This window comes from Protopterus annectens, chromosome 4.part0, assembly GCF_019279795.1.
Source record: "Protopterus annectens isolate FY-2018-M chromosome 4.part0, PAN1.0, whole genome shotgun sequence".
Classification (NCBI taxonomy): Eukaryota; Metazoa; Chordata; order Ceratodontiformes; family Protopteridae; genus Protopterus; species Protopterus annectens.
In genome coordinates this window covers 42,974,027-42,994,916 of record NC_056733.1, presented here as the reverse complement: position 1 = coordinate 42,994,916, position 20,890 = coordinate 42,974,027, and the positions used below count along the sequence as shown (strand labels likewise).

General features: G+C 41.7%; 1 protein-coding gene across 1 annotated transcript in view; it reads right to left on the bottom strand.

Annotated features, from left to right (window-relative positions):
* Window positions 1-20,890, bottom strand: part of CCDC40 (coiled-coil domain containing 40) — a 1,637,270-nt gene that overhangs the window by 296,773 nt on the left and 1,319,607 nt on the right. The window contains exon 14 of the mRNA XM_044068074.1: window positions 4,004-4,173. Coding sequence (XP_043924009.1) covers window positions 4,004-4,173 — 170 coding nt within the window. The remainder of the gene's footprint in view (window positions 1-4,003; window positions 4,174-20,890) is intronic.

Sequence of the window (20,890 nt, the reverse complement as noted above, 5' to 3'; positions counted from 1 at the left end):
AACAATCGAGGTAAGCGGAGCCGAAGGAGAGATGGTGATTAGAGCCGACGGTTCCACTACCTGCACACCAACGAATTCCCGGCTCCGAACTCAATGGAGTTGGAGGAGGAATGGAAATAGAGGCGGTTGGAGCCGATACCTGTTGAGGTGGGCTGGACAGTAATTTAGCTAGTGCCTGTGACTTAAACAACCTACTTACTACTCTCTCCACATCATGATCCGAAAGCCTAGAGGATCGAGAGGAGTGTGAAGAATGGTGGCTACGTTCACTTTGTAATAATGGTGACCGAGGCGCCGAGTGAATGGACTCTAAGGAAGGGGGCCTCAGTCTTTTATGGCTCCATGACGGCTCCAAAACATCTGATGGAGCTGACGGAGGAGTTGTCTTGTCGGTGCCAGCTGGAACCGACATACTCGATTGTTCCAGTACAGGAGTCGGCTCCGAAGGTGGAGACAACGGTTTGGCAGATTTGGGGGATTTCACTGGCTGGGAACTCTTTGCCGGTGAATCCTGAGGCTTCAATAAACCCAGAAGGATTCATTTGTTTTTGCGCTCCTGCAGGACCCTTGGACTAAAGGCGTGGCAAATAGAACAAGAGTCACACAGGTGAACAACGCCCAAACAATAAACGCAACTAGTGTGCCCATCTGTCAGCGACATTTTCTGACAGCATGAGTCACACTTTTTAAAGCCAGAAACCTTCATATCCTTGGACATAACTTTACCACTACACACAATCCAAGTACCACAAAACAGAGAGACAAAAAATCTCTACTACTAAACGAACACACAGATTTTTTTTTTTTTTTTACAGTAACAAAAAAGGAAGGGAAGAAGTGCCTCTAAGTTAAATGGCTGTCCTAAGGGAGAGGGAGGGGAGAACTCTCTAATTTAAACGAGTTCTTAAGAAAAAAGGGACTGTAGAAAGAAGCGACATCCACAAACAACACCACAAAGAAGAAAACTATAAGGGGTAGTATACTAGTTTTTTAAGATGTTTAAGCAAATACAATTATAGAAATATCCAAAAGTATACAAGCCTGAGCCAGAAACGACACACCTCATAGCTGAAGCGGCAAACGAGATCTGGGTAGCTTTCCTAGGCATCATGGGATAAGGGATAGCCTCGAGCCAGTAAACAGCTCTCGAGCTATTGAAGATGGCCGAGTTGGAGCCGAGGATCGGCTCTGAACCCAAACAGCAAGAACGAAGGCGAGATAAACAACTTAACATTACAGCTTCTATGGGACCTGACAATATCCTTGGCTGTGCGCTACATGAACTACAGAGTGAACTTGCACCTCACCTGTGTGTCCTGTTCAATCACAGCCTCACCTCAGGCTACAGTCATCCCTCTCCGCAAAGGAGGAGCGACTACAGACCCTGGGAACTATCGCCCTCATTAGCTTGATGAGTCTGATATGCAAAGCTATGGAATGCATCATCATGGACGTAATAAACAAGGATATAGGGAATCCCCAAACTCTGGATCCCACACAGTTTGGTTTTCTGAAGGGTAGATCATGCCTGCTCAACTTGGTCAACTTCTCTGAGTCAGTCACCAGACCTGTGAATGAAGGCAAGGTGATTCATACAGCCTACCTTGATCTAGCCAAGGCCACTGATACCATTCCCCACTCAGGAATCGTAGAGAAACTCACTAAGCTAAGCATCAACCCCTGTATCACTAGGTGGGTTGCAAATTGGCTCACAGATAGAACCCACAGTGTGAAAGTAGCTGAGTCCAAGTCAGACTGCTGACCAGGCACAAGTAAAGTCCCACAGGGATTGGTTCTGGGTCCTCTCCTGTTTGGTATCTACTTCTCAGAAGACCAGGCCAACATGAAGGGACTCTGGCTGACAAATTCCACAGACGATTGCAAGCTGGGAGCCATTATTAACTCTCCAAGTGATGTTGACATCATACAGAAAGGCCTCACTAAGACCAACAACTGGTGTCAGACCCATGGCCTTAAGCTCAATGCCAAAAACTGTGTCATCCTCTTTGGCAAAAATCCAGTTCCCATGAATTGCCACATCGATGGTAGTCCACTGAACACAGAAGGCGCTATAAGAGATCTGGGAACACAGGTTGACAGCAACCTCTCTTTTGACCACCACATTGCTACTGTGGTCAGAAAGTCCTTCTGTGTGGCACATCTCATTACTATGGGTTTTGCATCCAGGAAGAAAGAGGTCATTGTCTGTCTCTACGCTTCCCTCATTAGGCCAACCAATCGAATACAATGCCCCATTTGGCATATACCTCACTAGACATCTGCGACAACTGGAGAGGCCGCAAAAGTACCTCACAAAGAGGATCCTAGGCCTAAAACATTTGTCCTATATGGACAGACTCAAAAAACTCCAAATATTCTCTGTCTCATATCGCCTACTTAGAGGTGATCTCTGCTTGACTTACAAAGCCATGTCTGACCCAGCTCTGTTAGAAATGCTACATCTAAAGAAATCCCAATCCCTCCGCACCACATGCTCCAGAGACCTCAACCTCATTACCACAATCAACAGAAAATGCTGGAGGGACAGGTTCATAACCCAGAGATGGCCCATGCTATGGAATAGACTTCCCATACATGTCAAACAGAGCACCTCACTGGCCCTCTTTAATAGAAATCTTGATGAGTGGATGGGAAATAGAAAATTCACCCCGGAATCACTCCAGTGGCTCTACTCGACACAGGCACTGGGAACTAAGGTCAGATGGCATGATGCCAGGGTAATCCTATGGGCTAGGCTTGTAAAGGCTCCAGGGCTATTAGCCTTGTACACACCTATGAACCTATACTAAACATCAAAAACCTCAATAACTACTCTGAAGTCTGAACTACATGAATATATCACTTAAAAACTCTATAAATATCATTTTTTTTACCAGTTGCGACACCTCTCTTTCTGCCTTTTTTCTTAAATATCCATCCCAAATCCATAATTTTCCTCATTTACTGTATACCTTTAGCTCTTACTCTACCATCCTATCTCTAATCTTTCTGTCTATGACAATCTACTAAAAATGGGCTTACTTCTAACCATACTCAGAGAAATGATACAAGTTCAAATCCCATGTAAATATTTGAAGAAAACCCAATGCTTACTCAGTTCTTATAAAATATATGCACTATTTATATCAGAGTTGCACATATTATACTGTATGTCTTCAAACATGTATGTTTGTTAACTTTTACACTGTTCTAGGCTGGATCTTAAATAAGTCCACATGGATTAAGTGCTCCACTCTGATTAATAAACATAAAATAAAATAAAATAAACATTTCCCTTTCATATTGTGTTTTTCCTTCCTAAAGGTTGTATTTTATTTCCCCTATTCATGATATCCAAGTTCTCTAATAATTTTACAGGTCTCAAATGACTTCACCCTCTGATATTACTACTTGTCCAAAACTGTTTAACTTTTTGCCTAAGACACCTTTCAATACTGTCCTAAAAAGCAACTATATGTCCTAAAGCTGTACGTCCCTGCACTACTACAAAGCATTATATTTAATTATCAAATAACAGTGTGCACACAAGCCATTGATTTTATACTTGTAGAAAAATATTTTACTGACTGTCAGAAATAACCATCCCAGCACAATCCTTTGCTGAAATGTTTTCACATCACTGGTACTCACATGGCACTTGACCCCTCATCTCTCCATGCAATGATTAATCCTAAAATAATTTCCTCAGAAGCTTCTAATACTGCAGTAAGGCATGCTTTATGTCATGTACTTCTCTACTGGACAGAATACCAAAGAGCTCAGTACCACTTCCAAAAATCAGTACTGTCTCTTTCATAAACTCCATGAAGAAAACACAGCAAAACGCCATGCTTACAAGTGATATGTAGAATATTTTAGCATTTCCAACTAAGTTTTCACATTGTTATTTATTTATTTATTTATTTTTTTATGAACATATGTGGCGAAAAGCCAAGACTGCAACCGTATGCCTAGTAAAGCTATAAAGTTTGGAGGCACTAACCCGGAGGCCACGTAAGAATTCAGTTTCCATCAGTATGTTGCCCTGTTCCAGCTCATCTTTGGAGGCACTGTTCTTGCTTAGCAGCATGTTCAGCTTCAGCATGTCATTGGACAAATTTCTCATGTGACGTTCAATATCTTTTTTCTCATTTAGCTCCTGTTGAATACCATCTGTTGGAAAACAGGCAGGTATGAAGAAAATAAGTTTAATAGATCCTGCTATATAAAGTAATTTACTGATTTAATTTTGAATAACAAAAATAATTTGTAAATGAGTGTCCATGTATAGAAAATGAAAAGAAAAAAAAAAATGAAGATATCAGTGTTTCCAAATGAAACGGAAGTGCAAGCAGAATTGGTCAAGTAAATGAACTGCTTAAAAGTCTGATAGCCCCATTTAAATATTCTACATAAAGGAAGCATTACCAAACATAAGAACACAAATGCTGTTTTAAAGGCCACAGTAAACACTTCAAGAGCATCATTTTAGCTCCATTAAAACATCAGTATTATGACAGGAGACAGTTATTAATGCAACCTTTACATCTTTTCTCATATCAAAAAAATAAAGTGGCCTATTGGGATTACCCGATTTGAACGGGCATTTCAGAGCTAAACAGTTAAGGCTACTATACATAGCACAAGCAGAAAATAAGAAGTTATGTACCTACCATAACGTTCCATGTTAGTTGTCTTCTCTCGCCTTCTTTCTTGCTGGATGGGTTCGGAGCCGATCCTCGGCTCCGACTCGGCACTTGCTAAGCTCGAGAGCTAATTTTACCAGCTCGAGGCAACCCTATATCCCATGATGCAAGGCGGAGACTACCCAGATCTCGTTTGGTAGCTAAGGAAATTAGGAATATATTCTTCCAACTGTAGAGGAGGAAGAAAAAGTAACAATACTAAATGACAATCATAAACATCATAATCCTCTAGAAAGGATCAACCTAATCTAGTGACACTAGAAGCTGAATAGCTAGAAAAAGAATAAAACCTCTTAATAGAAGAGGCATAATCTTCTCGGTCTGACCAGGCTAGGGGGCGGGACGCAAGAAAGAAGGCGAGAGAAGACAACTAACATGGAACGTTATGGTAGGTACATAACTTCTTAATGTTAAGTTGTCAATCTCGCCTTCATTCTTGCTGGATGGGACCGCGTCCCTAGCACCTCTATCCTGAGTGGCTCAATGGAACAGACTCTTGAGAACGGTGGAACCAAAATTCGCTCTGTCTCTGGAGGCCAAGTTTAATTTGTAATGTGAAACAAAGGTATGAGAAGAGGCCCATGTGGCTGCTACACAAATAGTGTCTATTGGAAGTCTAGCTTGAAAAGCTGTCGATGTAGCTAGAGCTCTGGTAGAATGGGCTTTTGGCTTAGAAATCAACTCTTTGCCTCTGAGCTGATAAATGTAAGTAATCACAGAAGACAGCCATCTAGATAAAGTCACCTTGGAAACTGGAAGGCCTTTCCTGTTCTCTGCATAGGATAGAAACAGTTGATCAGATTTCCTAAAAAGTTTAGTTTTGTCCAGATAATATCTGAGCTGGCGGTGAACATCAAGACAATGTAATTTTTGTTCCGCTCTATCAGAATAATTCGGGAAAAACACTGGAAGATCAATGGATTGATTTAAGTTTGTCTGCGATGCCACTTTTGGTAAGAAAGACGGATTAGTCCTTAGAGATACCCTGTCTTTGTGGAAGATTAAGTAGGGTGGACGAATGCAGAGAGCATGAAGCTCAGATACTCTCCTGGCAGAAGTAATGGCGACTAGAAAAAGTGTCTTCCAAGAAAGAAATTTCAAAGAGCAGGCAGCCGCAGGTTTAAAAGGGGGAAGAATCAAGGATGTTAAAATTAAATTTAGATCCCACTGTGGTGGGGGGTCTCTAATCGGAGGTTTAAGTAAAAAGATACCTCGAAGGAATGCCTTGCAAAGTTTATGTGACATAATGTTGTGGTCCAAAAGGCCTATATGAAAATTCGAAATGGCTGCCAGCTGAACTTTTACTGTGGAGGAAGAGGATCCTGAATGAAAAATCTCAGCCAGGAAGTCCAAGACCGAATGAATCGGAGCAGTATAGGGGTCTATGTTCCTAGCTTTTGCCCAGAAGGAGAAACATCGCCATTTACTAGTGTAAATCCTTCTGGTAGAAGATTTTAGGAAAGCTACTATGATATCCCTGACGGGATTAGAAATCATAGGAAGCCTGGCTAAGGATGGAAGTGGAGCAACCAAGCAGTGAGGTTGAGAGAAGGTATGGATTGGTGCAGCTGCCCCGACTGGTGGGTCAGAAGATCACCGGGTCCAGATGCCATGGCTGTACCAAGAGATAACGATGTAGGAACAGAAACCATATCTGTCGAGGCCAATAAGGGGCAATGAGAATCAACTTGGCTCTCAAGGCGGTTGCTTTCTGAATTAGTTGAGGTATCAGCAGAAAGGGGGGAAAGGCATAAAGAAATCCCCGGGGCCAATCTTGGGTTAGAGTGTCTCTGGTGGGATGGCCTGGAAGGGGGAAGAGAGAGAAGAAGTCTGGGCATTTGCTGTTTTGAGGTGTAGCGAAAAGGTCGCAGCAAGGAAGGCCCCACTTCTGAAAAATTTCTTCCGTCACTGATTGTTTGAGAGACCACTCATGAGGCATGAGAATAGCTCTGCTCAATCTGTCCGCTATGATGTTGGATTTCCCGGGGATATGCGTTGCTATCAGAAACCGCTGAGAAGAGATTGCCCATTGCCAAAGCCTGAGAGCCTCTCGACACAGTGGATAGGACTTGGTTCCGCCCTGTTTGTTGATATACCACACTACGGACATATTGTCCGTTTGGACTGCAATAGTTCCCAGGGGAAGAGAGTCGTTGAGGGCTTGCAACATTAAAAGCACTGCTCTCATCTCCAGGACATTTATGTGCAGATGGTATTCGAAAGGTTGCCAAGTGCCATGGACCATCCTGCCCTGATAATGCCCCCCCCCACCTGATCAGGGAGGCGTCTGATGTAACCGTGGCGACTGGGGCAGGAGGAACAAAGGGTCTGCCCTGATGGACTTGAGGGGACGATATCCACCAGGTCAGATGCCTTTTGCAAGTTGGAGTTATTGTGATCTTTTGACGCATGGGAAGTTGTTGAAAAGACCATTGGGCAAATAGCATCCACTGTAGAAGACGCATGTAAAAGCGGGCAAAGGGAAGAAGTGTTATGGCAGCCGCCATAAGACCCAATACTTTCAGAGCAAATCTGGCCTGAATTTTGTTGCTGAGAAGAATCACCTGGACGTGACTTTGAATGTCCAAGATCCTTTGGTCTGTTAACTTTGCTGAAAGTTGTACGGTGTCCAATTTTGCGCCTATAAAAGTAATAGATTGACAAGGCGACAAGGCAGATTTTTCGAAATTTATAGAAATCCCTAGCCCTCTGCAAATGTGAATGGTGTAATCTCTGGCTTGGAGAAGTTGATGACTGGTGGTGGCAGTGAGGAGCCAGTTATCTAGATATGGAAAAACCTGGAATCCTTGATGTCTCAGGTGAGCCGTAACTGCTGCCATACATTTGGTGAACACTCTGGGGGCTGTAGTGAGTCCAAAGGGCAGGGCCCTGAATTGGAAGTGACTGGTCCCCAGCCGAAAGCGGAGAAATCTTCTGGAGCACCTGTGAATTTTTATGTGATAGTACGCATCCTGAAGATCTATTGAGCACATCCAATTGTCCTTGCCCAGAAAGGGTAGAATGGACTGAAGCGTGACCATCTGGAATCTTGATTTCTTTACAAACTTGTTTAGTTTGCTCAGATCTAATATTGGTCTCCAGTCCCCTGTCTTTTTTGGAACTAAAAAGAACCTTGAGTAGATTACGGATCCTATTTGGTCCGCTGGGACTGGCTGGATGGCTCTTTTTGCTAGCAGTTTTGATATTTCTAGTACTGCTAGTTCCCTTAGACTGGGTGGAACATCTGGAAGGGTTCCCTTTTGCTGAATTGGGGTTTGAATAAAGGGAATTTTGTAACCCTCGGATATAATCAACTGTACCCATTTGTCTTGAGAAAGGGAAAGCCAGGCTATTGGGTACAGCGATAATCTTCCCCCGACTGCCTCCGAAGGTGGACAATCGGGCAACATCTCAGGGATGCTGGAAGGGTTTGTCAGAAAGAGGCTCTCTGCTACCCTGATTCTGTGGACCCCCTCTGCCCCTAGGGCGGCATCTATTATTGTTACCCCCTCTGCCTCTGGGGGTAAACTGACTTCGTGCATCAGGCGTGACTCCTTGAGATTTGCGGAACCACATTTTCCCTCCCTTCTGTCCTTTGGGGTAAGGTCTTGAAGGGGTGGAGAAACGGACTCCTACGGCAGAAAGAGTCTTGCCATCTTGTTTGCATCTAGTCAAAGTGTCTTTCACTTGAGGTCCGAACAAGGTCGAACCATCAAAAGGGGAGTTTGTGAAGGATGCCTTGAAGGGGTCTGCAAAATTACAAAGCCGCATCCAGGACTGACACCTTAAAGCCACTCCTGTGCCTGCGGCCCTACTCGCTCCATCGGCTGCATAAGAAATAAGCCGCATAGAGGAGTTAACAATGGAGTTAAGGATTCCTAGCTGTGAGCTAATCTTATCCTGAGACCCAGCAGCTGACGGATCCTGTAAAACTTCTCCCAACTCTTTAAGAACATCGCTTTGAAGGCGGGTGAAGTGGCACAAGTAGTTCAGCGATCTCATGGCAAAAGTCGCTGAAGAAAAAATCCGCTTGCCGTACCTGTCCATAGTCCTAGAATCCTTGTTAGGAGGATGGACAGGTACTGAAGGATCAGCTAGTTCCTTCTTGGTGGCAACAGCCACCACCATGGCATCAACTGGGACACCTTTTGTCAAATATTGTCTATCTGGTGGGGCCGTAATGAATTTAGAAGGCCTCCTAGGAATAGGTTCCACCGAATCTGGAGCCATCCACACCTTCCGAGCCACTACATCCATAAGAGGGTCGAAAGGTGGAGACACCCAGGAGGTGGAGGGTCGAGATCCGAACGCCTCCAGGTATACTGACTCGTCCTGGGAAGGATTAAGGGAGGGCCAGTTCCCCCTCTGCTTAAGGAGTTCAAGGATGTCTGAGAAAGAGACATCCTCAGAGGAGGACCTTGGGGATCCCTCCGACTCATCCAGGTCAGTATCAGATGTAATAGACTCGGGGGAGTCTAGATGTTTCCTCTTACATGTCCTCTTATGTGGAGGTTCACCTGACGGATCAGGAGAAGCCTCGGAAGAGGAAGATATTCCCAATGGGGAAACCTGAGGCATTGGATCTCTGGGTCCGGGAGCAAGAGAGTGGGAAGAGATGTCAGCAGGCACTGTAGTGGGAGGAGCTGATGGAATTGTCCGTTGACTAAGCCCAGGGGCTAGGACACTCCTCATCACCTCGAAGGCTCCCCCATCAGAGAGACCAGAAGGTTCCTGCTCTGAAGAGATAGGAACTCCAGGCCTCACCGAGAGGGAAGGCTCCGAGGCAGATGTTGGGGCTAAGCTCACCAACGCCGAAGCCCCGAGAGGGAGAACGGGGTCGGACAAGGGTCCGATGCCACTCGCCCCCTTGGAGCCGACGAGAGAGACCAGATGCCCGGATCCCTCCAATGAAGGCCTCAAGGAGGAAATCGGAGCAGAGGACGACAGAGCCGAAAGGGGTGGTATCGGCTCCGAAGCTACAACGATCACGGTTCTGAGGAGCTCTGGCTTCGAGCTCTGTAAGAGAGTCGAAGGAGGAATGTTTGGTGGATGTGAAATAGCTACCATCTGTTGAGACAGGCTATGGAGCATTTGGGCCAGTGCCTGAGACTTTAATAGTCTACTCACCACTCTCTCGAGGTCATGATCAGACAGCCTGGACGACCGAGAAGAACGGCTCCAATGGCTCCGCTCCAAGAGCAAGGGTGATCTCGGAGCCGAACGTATCGACTCTAATGAGGGGGATCGAGATCTCTTTTTAGAGATCGATGGAGCCAAAGGAGCCGAGGATACGTCGGCTCCAGCCGGAGCCGACACTGAATGTCCAGATTTGGCAGTATCGGCGCCAGATGGAGCCGATACTGTGACTGCTAGAATGGAAGGATCGGCTCCGGCCAGAGCCGATCTCGACACTGGAGAAGATAAACCAGTAGCCGACGGCTTGGAACTTTCAGCCGAAGGCTTGATAGGTTTCGAGGGCTTCCCCGGCACCGACTTAGTCTGGGAGCTCTCAGGCTTTAATAAGCCCCTCAATATCAATTTATTTCTGCGCTCCTGCAGGACTCTTGGGCTAAAGGCATGACAGATAGCACAAGAGTCCTGCAAGTGCAGAGGTCCCAGGCAGTAAACATAAGAAGTGTGACCGTCTGTCAGAGACATCTTCTGACAGCACGAGTCACACTTCTTGAAGCCTGAGACCTTTGTGTCCTTCGACATAGCTGTGTCGAGGAAACACAAGTTGTCAAGAAAAAAACACCAACACACTCACACAAAAAACACCCAATCCAAAAATCTAAACTAAAGAGGGATAGAACACAGTCAGACACAAAAAATACCTGACAGGAAAAATTTAGGAAGGGGAAGGCCTAAGGCCTAACCTAGGGAAAGGGGATAAATAACCCGAAAAAAGGGAACACTAATGGGAATAGGGTTAGAATAAGTGTTAAGGTTAACAAAAAACAACTATAGTTATGAAAATTAAAGGGGTGAGACTAAAGTCTTATTATTTAGAAAACTTACCTGGAGCTGGTAAAAAAAGGCACCTCGTTAGCGAAGCGGCAAACGAGATCTGGGTAGTCTCCGCCTTGCATCATGGGATATAGGGTTGCCTCGAGCTGGTAAAATTAGCTGTCGAGCTTAGCAAGTGCCGAGTCGGAGCCGAGGATCGGCTCCGAACCCATCCAGCAAGAATGAAGGCGAGATTGACAACTTAACATCTATAATTCAAAGTGGAAAGGGATGATGAAACAGGGGAGCTCAAGAAACAAGGAGGGACTGGGATTTTTGATACAGGCCTTTAAGAAGAATTACAGTAATCATACAGAATATTATATCTATTAAGTAGCAAAAATTATCCTAAGAACTAAGCTAACATGGGAATGGAAAAGGAGATTCTGCCGATAAGGACGACTGCAATTAGGGATATAGATAATAGGCAAGAGGGGGCTGGAATTTATTGGAGAAAACTGAGTAGGAACCAAGGTATTGGGACCAAATAACTAGAGAGGGAAAGATGATAGAATGGGAAGATGCCAAGAATTTATTTGGACTGCAGGTTAGAGATTGCTTTCCCTATCAAGGATTGATATCAGAGTACAGGTAATGAGAAATAAATGGGGATTCCTAAATGAAAGACCAGTGCTGGTAGAGTTTTTAGTAGAATCTGGAACAGAAGCTGCCATTAAAAAAGGAATAATTAGTACAGCATATAAAATACTTCATGATAACTACAAGAATCAATAAGAGGAGGTTAGACAGGATTGGTAAGAGAGACTGGATAAGAGATTCACAAAGAAACAATGGAAGGACATATGTAAGCCTCCCAAATATGCAACAAAATCTAGAAGATTTAGGATTTTTGTTTGCAAATGTTTACATAGATATTTTTATACCCCGAGTAGACTACAGGGAATTTTTCCTCAGGTAGACAGCAAATGTTGGAGGTGTGACACAGAAGAAAGAGGTAATTGGGGACACATTTTCTGGGAGTGTGGTGAGTTGGCAGACTTTAAGGATTCCCTGCAGGATTCACTGTCAGAGATGATAGGTGGGCAGACTGGTGTGATGAGGGAGATGATTTTTCTGAACTATGATACAGAAATAAAAATGCCTAGACATGGTAAGGCCTTGCTGTGTCTAATAATGGTGGCTGCCAAAAAAGCAGTTACTAGAAAATGGAAATCAAAATGTAAACCAGCTATACTAGAAGTAGTGCATGCAGTAACACTGATAAAACAATTGGAACTGAGATCTTTAGAAAAGGACAGGAGTAAACTACATAGGAAAAAAATGGGAATTGTGGGAACAATACATACAAGGGTGGAATGAGGTTTAAAATAAGGCAGGACTTAAATAAGCTATGTAATGTTTGACTGAAAATGATTGGGTAGATTATAACTGATTTATAATGTTTGCAATTGGGAGTGTGTCAGTACTGTTTGTGATGTAAAATGCTTGCAACAAAGATTGTGTCAGTGTGGTTTGGTTACATTTATATAAAGGTTGGATTGCCAATGTCGTAAGTGATGATTTAATAAAACAGTGTAAGAAACTTCTCTGTGTGGAAGATTTTCAGTCCATATATTTCTAGTTAATCACTGTATATTAATCAGATCAGACAATAGTAGTAGAAGTAGCGAACGTAAACTCGTCAAGTCAAAAAGTAATAATAGAAAATATATAATTCTACAGCAGGCAGTCTGTTTCCATTCGAAAATCCTTTATTAAGTACACAGACAAGTGATCCAAGTAAAACAAAAATTGAGTAATAATTTCCTCACAAGCTTTCTAAATATATATATATACTTTTTATCAGGCATGGGAGTGGTTTATTGTGCTGTAAAACAAAGTGTTATTGGTACACATGTTAAATTCACATCCCTTCCCCCATCAGTGTGACATTCGAGCTGGTCCTGCCCTACCTAGTAGCTGTCATAATAATATATAGCCCTAATGTACTTTAATGGTACATCTTATTTAACCAAAATTATTAAGTAGATTATTAAGTCTGTGATTTTATACAAGGCAATATACTACATGGCTGGAAATATATCAACCTTAGTTCATTTTGCGATCAAAAATTATATATAAATACATACATATACATTTTGCATGTAAAAATCAGTTTCTATTTTCATAACCTATTGTTAACAAAGATCGCTTTCGTCCTTCTAGACTTCTTCAGGTCTGTGCACAAGAACCCTAAAAACCTATATAACTGTATAATTAGTTAGTATTGTTATTACCATCATTTTGAATAAAGTGGAAAAAAGAGAACCAGAAAAAAATAAAAATAAAAAAATATATGTATGACGATGGAAACAAAATATACACTTAAATTTCAAATGATTTAAAATAGTATTTAAAACCAATTTGTAGAAAAAAATAAAATAAAATACAATTAGTCATGTAAACAATGTGGCAATTTTCTAAGTTCCAGTGCACTTTTAATTGAACAGTAGTAGTTTAGTCCAGGCTTTCTAAAAGAGTTCAGCTTTAATTGCCACATGAGTTCATGTTTCTCCAGAATATTCGGGATGTCTCCTTCAAGATCACCCATGTCTATGCGATCAAGGATCTGGAACTTAAAACCTGTGTGTCTTTTATGAAGAGAAAGGTGTTTGGCTAGTGCATTATTTTTACATCTAGAGCGGATTTCTGACAGATGACATGAAATCCTTTGCTTGAGTTTATTTACAGTCTTGCCCACATAGAATGCATCTCATTCATTGCACTGTGTCCTGTAAATTACTTTATTAGTGCTACAGTCACCCCCTGCACTGGTTTTAATGATCTTCTTTAAATAAGGGCATTAAAAAAACTATCACCTTGCTGTATAAATATACAAAATGTACAATTAGTTTCACATCTTTTACTGCTTTTCTCACATGGTCTAGGTTTAAATTCAACAAAACTTCTAATATTCCTGGCCTTCCTATAAACAAATGATGGGGCTTCACCTAAGATGTTAATCAGAAAAGGGTTTCCTGTGACAATGTCCCAGTTTTCTTCAATAATACTTTTGATGCTGTGATAATCCAAAGTGTATGTCAGGATGCAGCTATTTTTGCATTTGTTATTCTCTGTGGGATTACTTAACATTTTTCTACTGGGGAGGTTGAGTGAAGGTGCTTCAGTCCTTTTCAGTTCTATAATGGGTTCCAGGATGTTTTTTAACATCTGACTTTCATAGCCTCTCACTAGAAAATTATTCTCTAAGTTGTTCAGGTTTCTCAAAAATGGTTCCATCTCTGTGGTAATTCGAGCTAATCTATAGCCTTGGGATTTCACTACATTATACTTGTTTTTTGTAGGATGTAGACTTTTACTGTGGAGTAATAAGTTAACCCTCGTTGGTTTTCTGAATAGATCAGTGGTGATTCTGTTATTGTTGGTGTCCTTGGAATCTGCATATCTAAGAAAGTGGTTGAAGTACAGCTATGGGAAGAGGTAAACTTCAGGAAGGGGGTCGTTTGATTGAGGCAAGTGATAAAATCTCCAAGCTGCAAGGTGTCACCTTCCCACACAATAAAGACATCGTCAATAAAACGTAAATAACATGTGATATGCTGCATGTAGTCTGTGTTGTTTAACACAAAGTCCTCCTCCCATTTGCCCAGGGCTATGTTAGCTATGCTGGGAGCCATGACAGCCCCCACTGCTATACCATTTTTTTGTTTGTAGTGCTTGCCATTGAAAGTAAAGAAATTGAAGTCCAGTACAAGATTAATGAGCTTGCTTAACTTTTGCAGTTGTGCCTGTGTACCCTGATTATGTTTCTTAAAAGACTCCATAGCTGCTGTTATGCAGTAATTGTGAGGGAGCACTGTGTACAAGGATTCCACATCAATAATTGTGAGGGAGCACTGTGTACAAGGATTCCACATCAATAGTTACCAAACTACTGTCAGCTTCCACTGTAATGTTTTTTTATTTTCTTCAAAAAATCCATTGAATCTCTTATGTATGACTTATTCTTTTCTGCTAGAGTTTTCAGCAAGTAATCAAGGTAAATGGCTGTGACTTCAGTAAGGGAACCTCCACTTGCTACCACCGGTCTATAAGGTGGGTCTTCTCTGTTCTTGTGTGGCTTTGGTATTCCAAAAAAGTAAGGTAAACGTGGGCATTGGCTCCATAAATAATTATAAAGATTTTCAGTGATAAGTTTTTCTTCCCATAATGTGGTGAGATTAGTGTTCCATAAATCATATGCTCTTTTTATGCCATCCATGGCAAATATCTCATAAAATCTGTTATCCTCCAGCATGTTCTCTATCTTTTGGATGTAGCTAGTGGTATCAGTCACAAGTATACCTCCTCCCTTGTCTGCCTTCATTACACGCCTGGATTTATCACTGCCTAGCTCAAGCAATGCTTTTCTTTCTCCCTGTGTTAAGTTATAAAGTTTTTTGTTTGGAGGCTTTTTAAGCAGTTTCCTGATATCCATTTCACATTTCACTTCGAAAGCAGCTAGTGTTTGATGTAGTGGTGGACAATAGCTGCTAGGCCTTTTTATAGTTTCATCAATAGGCTTATTTTCAGTGTCATTACTTTTGCCATGAAACTGTACCCTTAAGTTGAGCTTCCTCACAAACATTTTAAGGTCTATCAGTACTTGAGCAACGTCACTCCTGCAGCTTGGTACAAAAGTAAGTCCTTTGGACAACACACTTTTTTCCTCTTCAGTCAGTGCTTTAACAGAGTGGTTCCAGATAAGTGGAGCACCTGTTATTGTGGTACCTGTTGTTGTTGTTATTGTACCTGTTATTGTGGCTGTTTCCTCTGTCTGAGCCTGGGACCTGGGTTATAGTCGGGATTACCCAGGTATTGTATTTCCCTCACCCCTGTCCACTGTTTGGTTCTCCTGTCTCCCTGGGAGTTTGTGGATAGAGTATGAGACCTCTGGAATTCCTCCTCTGCTTTCTGGAATCTCGGTGGGTTGTAGTAGTACTCCTTGCTGTGGCTGTGATATGGGGGGACCTGGTAAGAGGGACAAGCTCTGGGGCTCTGGTGGTGGCCTTCGTTCTTGTTCTGGTACTGGTGCTGGCTTTGGTATTGGTGTGGTGGTTGATGTCTGTGCTGTCGATATTGGTCTTCCTGAAAAAAATGGTCTCTGTGATGGTGCTGCTGCTCCCGGTAGCTGGATTGTCTGTGGTCCCGGTTGTCCTGGTAGTCCTGTAATTCGTCCTGTAGAACTCTCTGTCAGTTCTGGTTGCCGCTGTGGCTTATGTTCCTGTCCTGATCCTTCTGTGATGTCAAAGGCTTCTGCAGAGTGTTGATAGCCAGAGGGGATTGGGATTGTGGGGAATGAGATGTTGGAGGGGCAGTCTCCTGGTGGTCCTGTATTGTTCATAGGTTCATAGGTTCATACTAGGCTATCTGCCCTAGGGCATTTATAAGCCTAGCCAGAGTATGTTTGGCTTTCGCCACCCATTTTAAATTAATTTTGCTATGCCCTTTTTCGAGGTTAGTATACTGTGCCTCTGTCTAACAGTGACACAGAAGTGATACCCGGGGTAAACCTACGATCTCCCATCCACTCATCAAGATTCCTCTTGAAAAGAGTCAATGAGGGACTCTGCCTAACCTGGACTGGGATTTTATTCCAGAGTGAAGGGAGCCTCTGGGTTATGAATCTGTCCCTCCAGCATGTCCTATTTATTTCAGTGCTGAGGTTCAAGTCTCTCGAGCGTGTAGCTCGATGGGATTTGGATTTTTGAGGTGCAGCATGTCCCTTAATTCGGGTTGGACATGGCCTTATACGTCAGGCACAGGTCACCTCTGAGCAGGCGGTATGCCACTGAGTAGAGCTGGAGTTTCTTTAACCGGCAGCATATGGCATCTGTTTGAGCCCTTTGATCCTCTTGGTGAGGTACTTTTGGGGTCTTTCCAGTTGCTGCAGGTGTTTGGTAAGGTACATCCCAAAGGGGCATTGTACTCAATTATGGGCCTGATGAGGGATGAGTAAAGAGGCACGATGACCTCCCTAATCTAGATGTGAATCCCTTCATGATTAGGTGGGCTATATAAAATGTTTTTCTAACCATTTTGGCCACGTGGTTGTCAAATGAGAGATTGCTATCAACTTGGGTCCCCAGGTCCCTAATTACTTCTTCTGTACTTAATGGATTACCACCTATGTGATAATTTGTGGGCACTTTGTTTTTGCCAAAGGGATGACTATACACTTTTGGCGTTTAGCTTGAGGCCATGGCTCTGGCACCAGTTGTCTGTTTCTACGAGGCCCTTTTGGAGGATGCTTGTGTCGGCTGGAGAGTCGATTATGGCACCCAGTTTGCAGTCATCTGCGAACTTGGTCAGCCACTGTCCTTCCGTGTTGGCCTGTACCTCCGAGAAATATATACCAAACAAGAGAGGTCCCAGGACTGAGCCTTGTGGGACGCCACTTGTAACTGGTTTGGAGTCTGACATGGCTCCAGCAATTCTAACCATGTGGGTTCTGTCCTTGAGCCAGTTTGCAACCCATCTAGTGACATAGGGGTTTATATTTAAGCTGGTGAGCTTATCTATAATGCCCGAGTGGGGTATTGTATCAAAGGCTTTTGCGAGGTACAGATAGGCTGTGTGGACCACCTTCCCTTCGTCAATGGCCTTGGTGACTGTTTCAAAGAAATCAACCAGGTTTAAGAGGCAGGATCTGCCCTTAACAAAGCCAAACTGGGTAGGATCCAGTGTCTGTAGGTCCCCAATATCTTTATTTATGAGGTCCATGATGATCCTTTCCATAGCTTTGCAGACCAAGCTAGTCAGGCTTATGGGGCGATAGTTTCCAGGGTCCGTTGAGGCACCACCTTTGTGGAGAGGGACCACTGTTGCTGTACGCCACTCTTTGGGTACATATCCTGTAGTAAAGCTGAGATTGAACAGTAGTTTTATGTTTGGGTTTAGCTCTTCTTGGAGTTCATGTAGGATGCAGCCTGGGACACCGTCTGGTCCCATTGATGCTGTGTTTTTTGCTTTGGAGAGGGCGGCTCCCACCTGAGCATCTGAGATGTCAGGGGGGCAGCACTCTGCTGGGATAGATATTTGCCCTTTTGGTGGGGAGGGGGAGAAGTTTGCGCTGAACCTGTCAGCTAGGATGTTGGCAATGTCTGTGGGATCAGTGTATTTTTTGTCATTTTGGACTAATTCTGAGCATATCTGGGAATTCCCACCCAGGTTCCTAACATAACTAAAGAAAGCCTTGTGATTATCCTTAGTGTCCTGTGCAATTTTTCTCTCGAAGCCATTGTGCCCCTGTCTGGTTTTGTGCAAGGATCTCCCCTGGGAAAATCCCTTTGAGGTCTGCTTGCACGGTTATATTTTCCCTTATATCCCCTGTAATAACTAAAACCTTGTCTGTTGTTGGTTCTCCTGTTGTTGTTGATATTATTATTGTACCTCCTAGTAAGTCTCCCAGGATCATCTTTGTCCAGTTGATCTCGTTTCATTTTATTAATCTTTCTTTCTTTAATGGACCGCTCATATCCTTTCACTCTTTCTTTAAGTAGCTCAAATTTAGCATCTAGGTTATTGTGGTTCTCATTTTCCAATGTTGTTTTTAAAGATGTGATGTCAGCCTTTGTAGCTTCTTGCACACTAAGCTTGTTCCTTACTAGCAGACGAATAAGTTTGTAGCTGGCATCCTCTAAAATATCTTCCCATTCCTTAGAAAGTGAATCATCCATATTTTTCCACATTGGTCTTTTGTTCAATCTAAGTCCCCGGGGTAGTCTCTTCTTATCTATGCTTTGTTGTAAATAAATGTGTTCCCAGTAGAGACCCTGCATGGGTTTCAGTTGCTTTTCTAGTTTAGAAAAAGTCTCTGAATTCATATTTTCTAGGCCCATTCTTCCCTGTCCATTTTCTGTATCTGTTTGTATATGATCTGCTTCTGTATCATTCCAGATAGGTACAGTTAGTAAATCTTTTAGCCTGTCATTATCCATGTCTTAAAATGCTGGAATTCCACACCGATTCAGGGATCCTTTAACAGAACAAAAACCTTGGTCTCAGAAACCAAAGTACCAACACAAAACAAGTAATCTCTGTGGTATCCCCGAAGTCTCAAAACAACCCACTAAAGTGTAGTGAGTCTAAAAACAAAACAGTGTAAGAAACGTCTCTGTGTGGAAGATTTTCAGTCCATATATTTCTAGTTAATCACTGTATATTAATCAGATCAGACAATAGTAGTAGAAGTAGCGAACGTAAACTCGTCAAGTCAAAAAGTAATAATAGAAAATATATAATTCTACAGCATTACTAAGTATTCAAAAGTAATCCAAGCAAGGCAGGCAGTCTGTTTCCAGTCGAAAATCCTTTATTAAGTACAAAGACAAGCGGTCCAAGTAAAACAAAAATAGAGTAATAATTTCCTGACAAGCTTTCTAAATATATATATTCTTTTTATCAGGCATGGGAGTGGTTTATTGTGCTGTAAAACAAAGTGTTATTGGTACACATGTTAAATTCACATCCCTTCCCCCATGAGTGTGACATTCGAGCTGGTCCTGCCCTACCTAGTAGCTGTCAGAATAATATATAGCCCTAATGTACTTTAATGGTACATCTTATTTAACCAAATTATTAAGCAGATTAGTAAGTCTGTGATTTTATACAAGGCAATATACTACATGACTGGAAATATATCAACCTTAGTTCATTTTGCGATCAAAAATTATATATAAATATATACATATACATTTTGCATGTAAAAAATCAGTTTCTATTTTCACAACCTATTGTTAACAACGATCGCTTTCATCCTTCTAGACTTCTTCAGGTCTGTGTACAAGAACCCTAAAAACCTATATAATTGTATAATTAGTTAGTATTGTTATTACCATCATTTTGAATAAAGTGGAAAAAAGAGAACCAGAAAAAAATAAAAATAAAAAAATATATATGTATGATGATGGAAACAAAATATACACTTAAATTTCAAATGATTTAAAATGGTATTTAAAACCAATTTGTAGAAAAAAATAAAATAAAATACAATTAGTCATGTAAACAATGTTGCAATTTTCTAAGTTCCAGTGCACTTTTAATTGAACAGTAATAGTTTAGTCCAGGCTTTCTTTTTTTTTCCATAATAAATTTTTATTGATATATATTTTCCAAATACAATAAAATCACACACATAATTCACTACTATTACTATAAAAACTATATACAATATCTACGCGAAATGCTTCCATATAAAAATCGTCATTATTCCAAAAAAGAAAACACCAGGGAAAAAAAAAACAAAGCCAACACAATTGTAGAAGTACTTTGCATCCATACATATCATACATGGTTCCAAAACATTATTTCCTCCACATATACATCCAAACTTTAATATATTCCTAATAACAGTATTATGCTAATATAATATTAAAAACCTTTTCCCATATTTTCGGGTTATTAATATTTTTGTTACTTTGCTTCAGGAGTAATTTATGTGCTAATATATGCTTTATAGCCACAAGCTTAAAATTATCCCATGATGTCTTATCTGGTTCTAACCAATTTGTAGCTATATACAACTTCATCAGCAAAAAAATATTCATACATATTATAGTTTGTGATCTAGAAAGCTCTCTTGGAGGAATATGTAGAATCATAAATTCCCATGATAACGTTGATCTTTGATAACCCATCTTTTGTAGTTGTGTTCTAAGAGAGTTCCAAAGTTTATATATACACTTGCAGCTTAGTCCAGGCTTTCTAAAAGAGTTCAGCTTTAATTGCCACATGAGTTCATGTTTCTCCAGAATATTCGGGATGTCTCCTTCAAGATCACCCATGTCTATGCGATCCAGGATCTGGAACTTAAAACCTGTGTGTCTTTTATGAAGAGAAAGGTGTTTGGCTAGTGCATTATTTTTACATCCATAGCGGATTTCTGACAGATGACATGAAATCCTTTGCTTGAGTTTATTTACAGTCTTGCCCACATAGAATGCATCACATTCATTGCACTGTGTCCTGTAAATTACTTTATTAGTGTTACAGTCACCCCCTGCACTGGTTTTAATGATCTTCTTTAAATAAGGGCAATAAAAACTATCACCTTGTTGTATAAATATACAAAATGTACAATTAGTTTTACATCTTTTACTGCTTTTCTCACATGGTCTAGGTTTAAATTCAACAAAACTTCTAATATTCCTGGCCTTCCTATAAACAAATGACGGGGC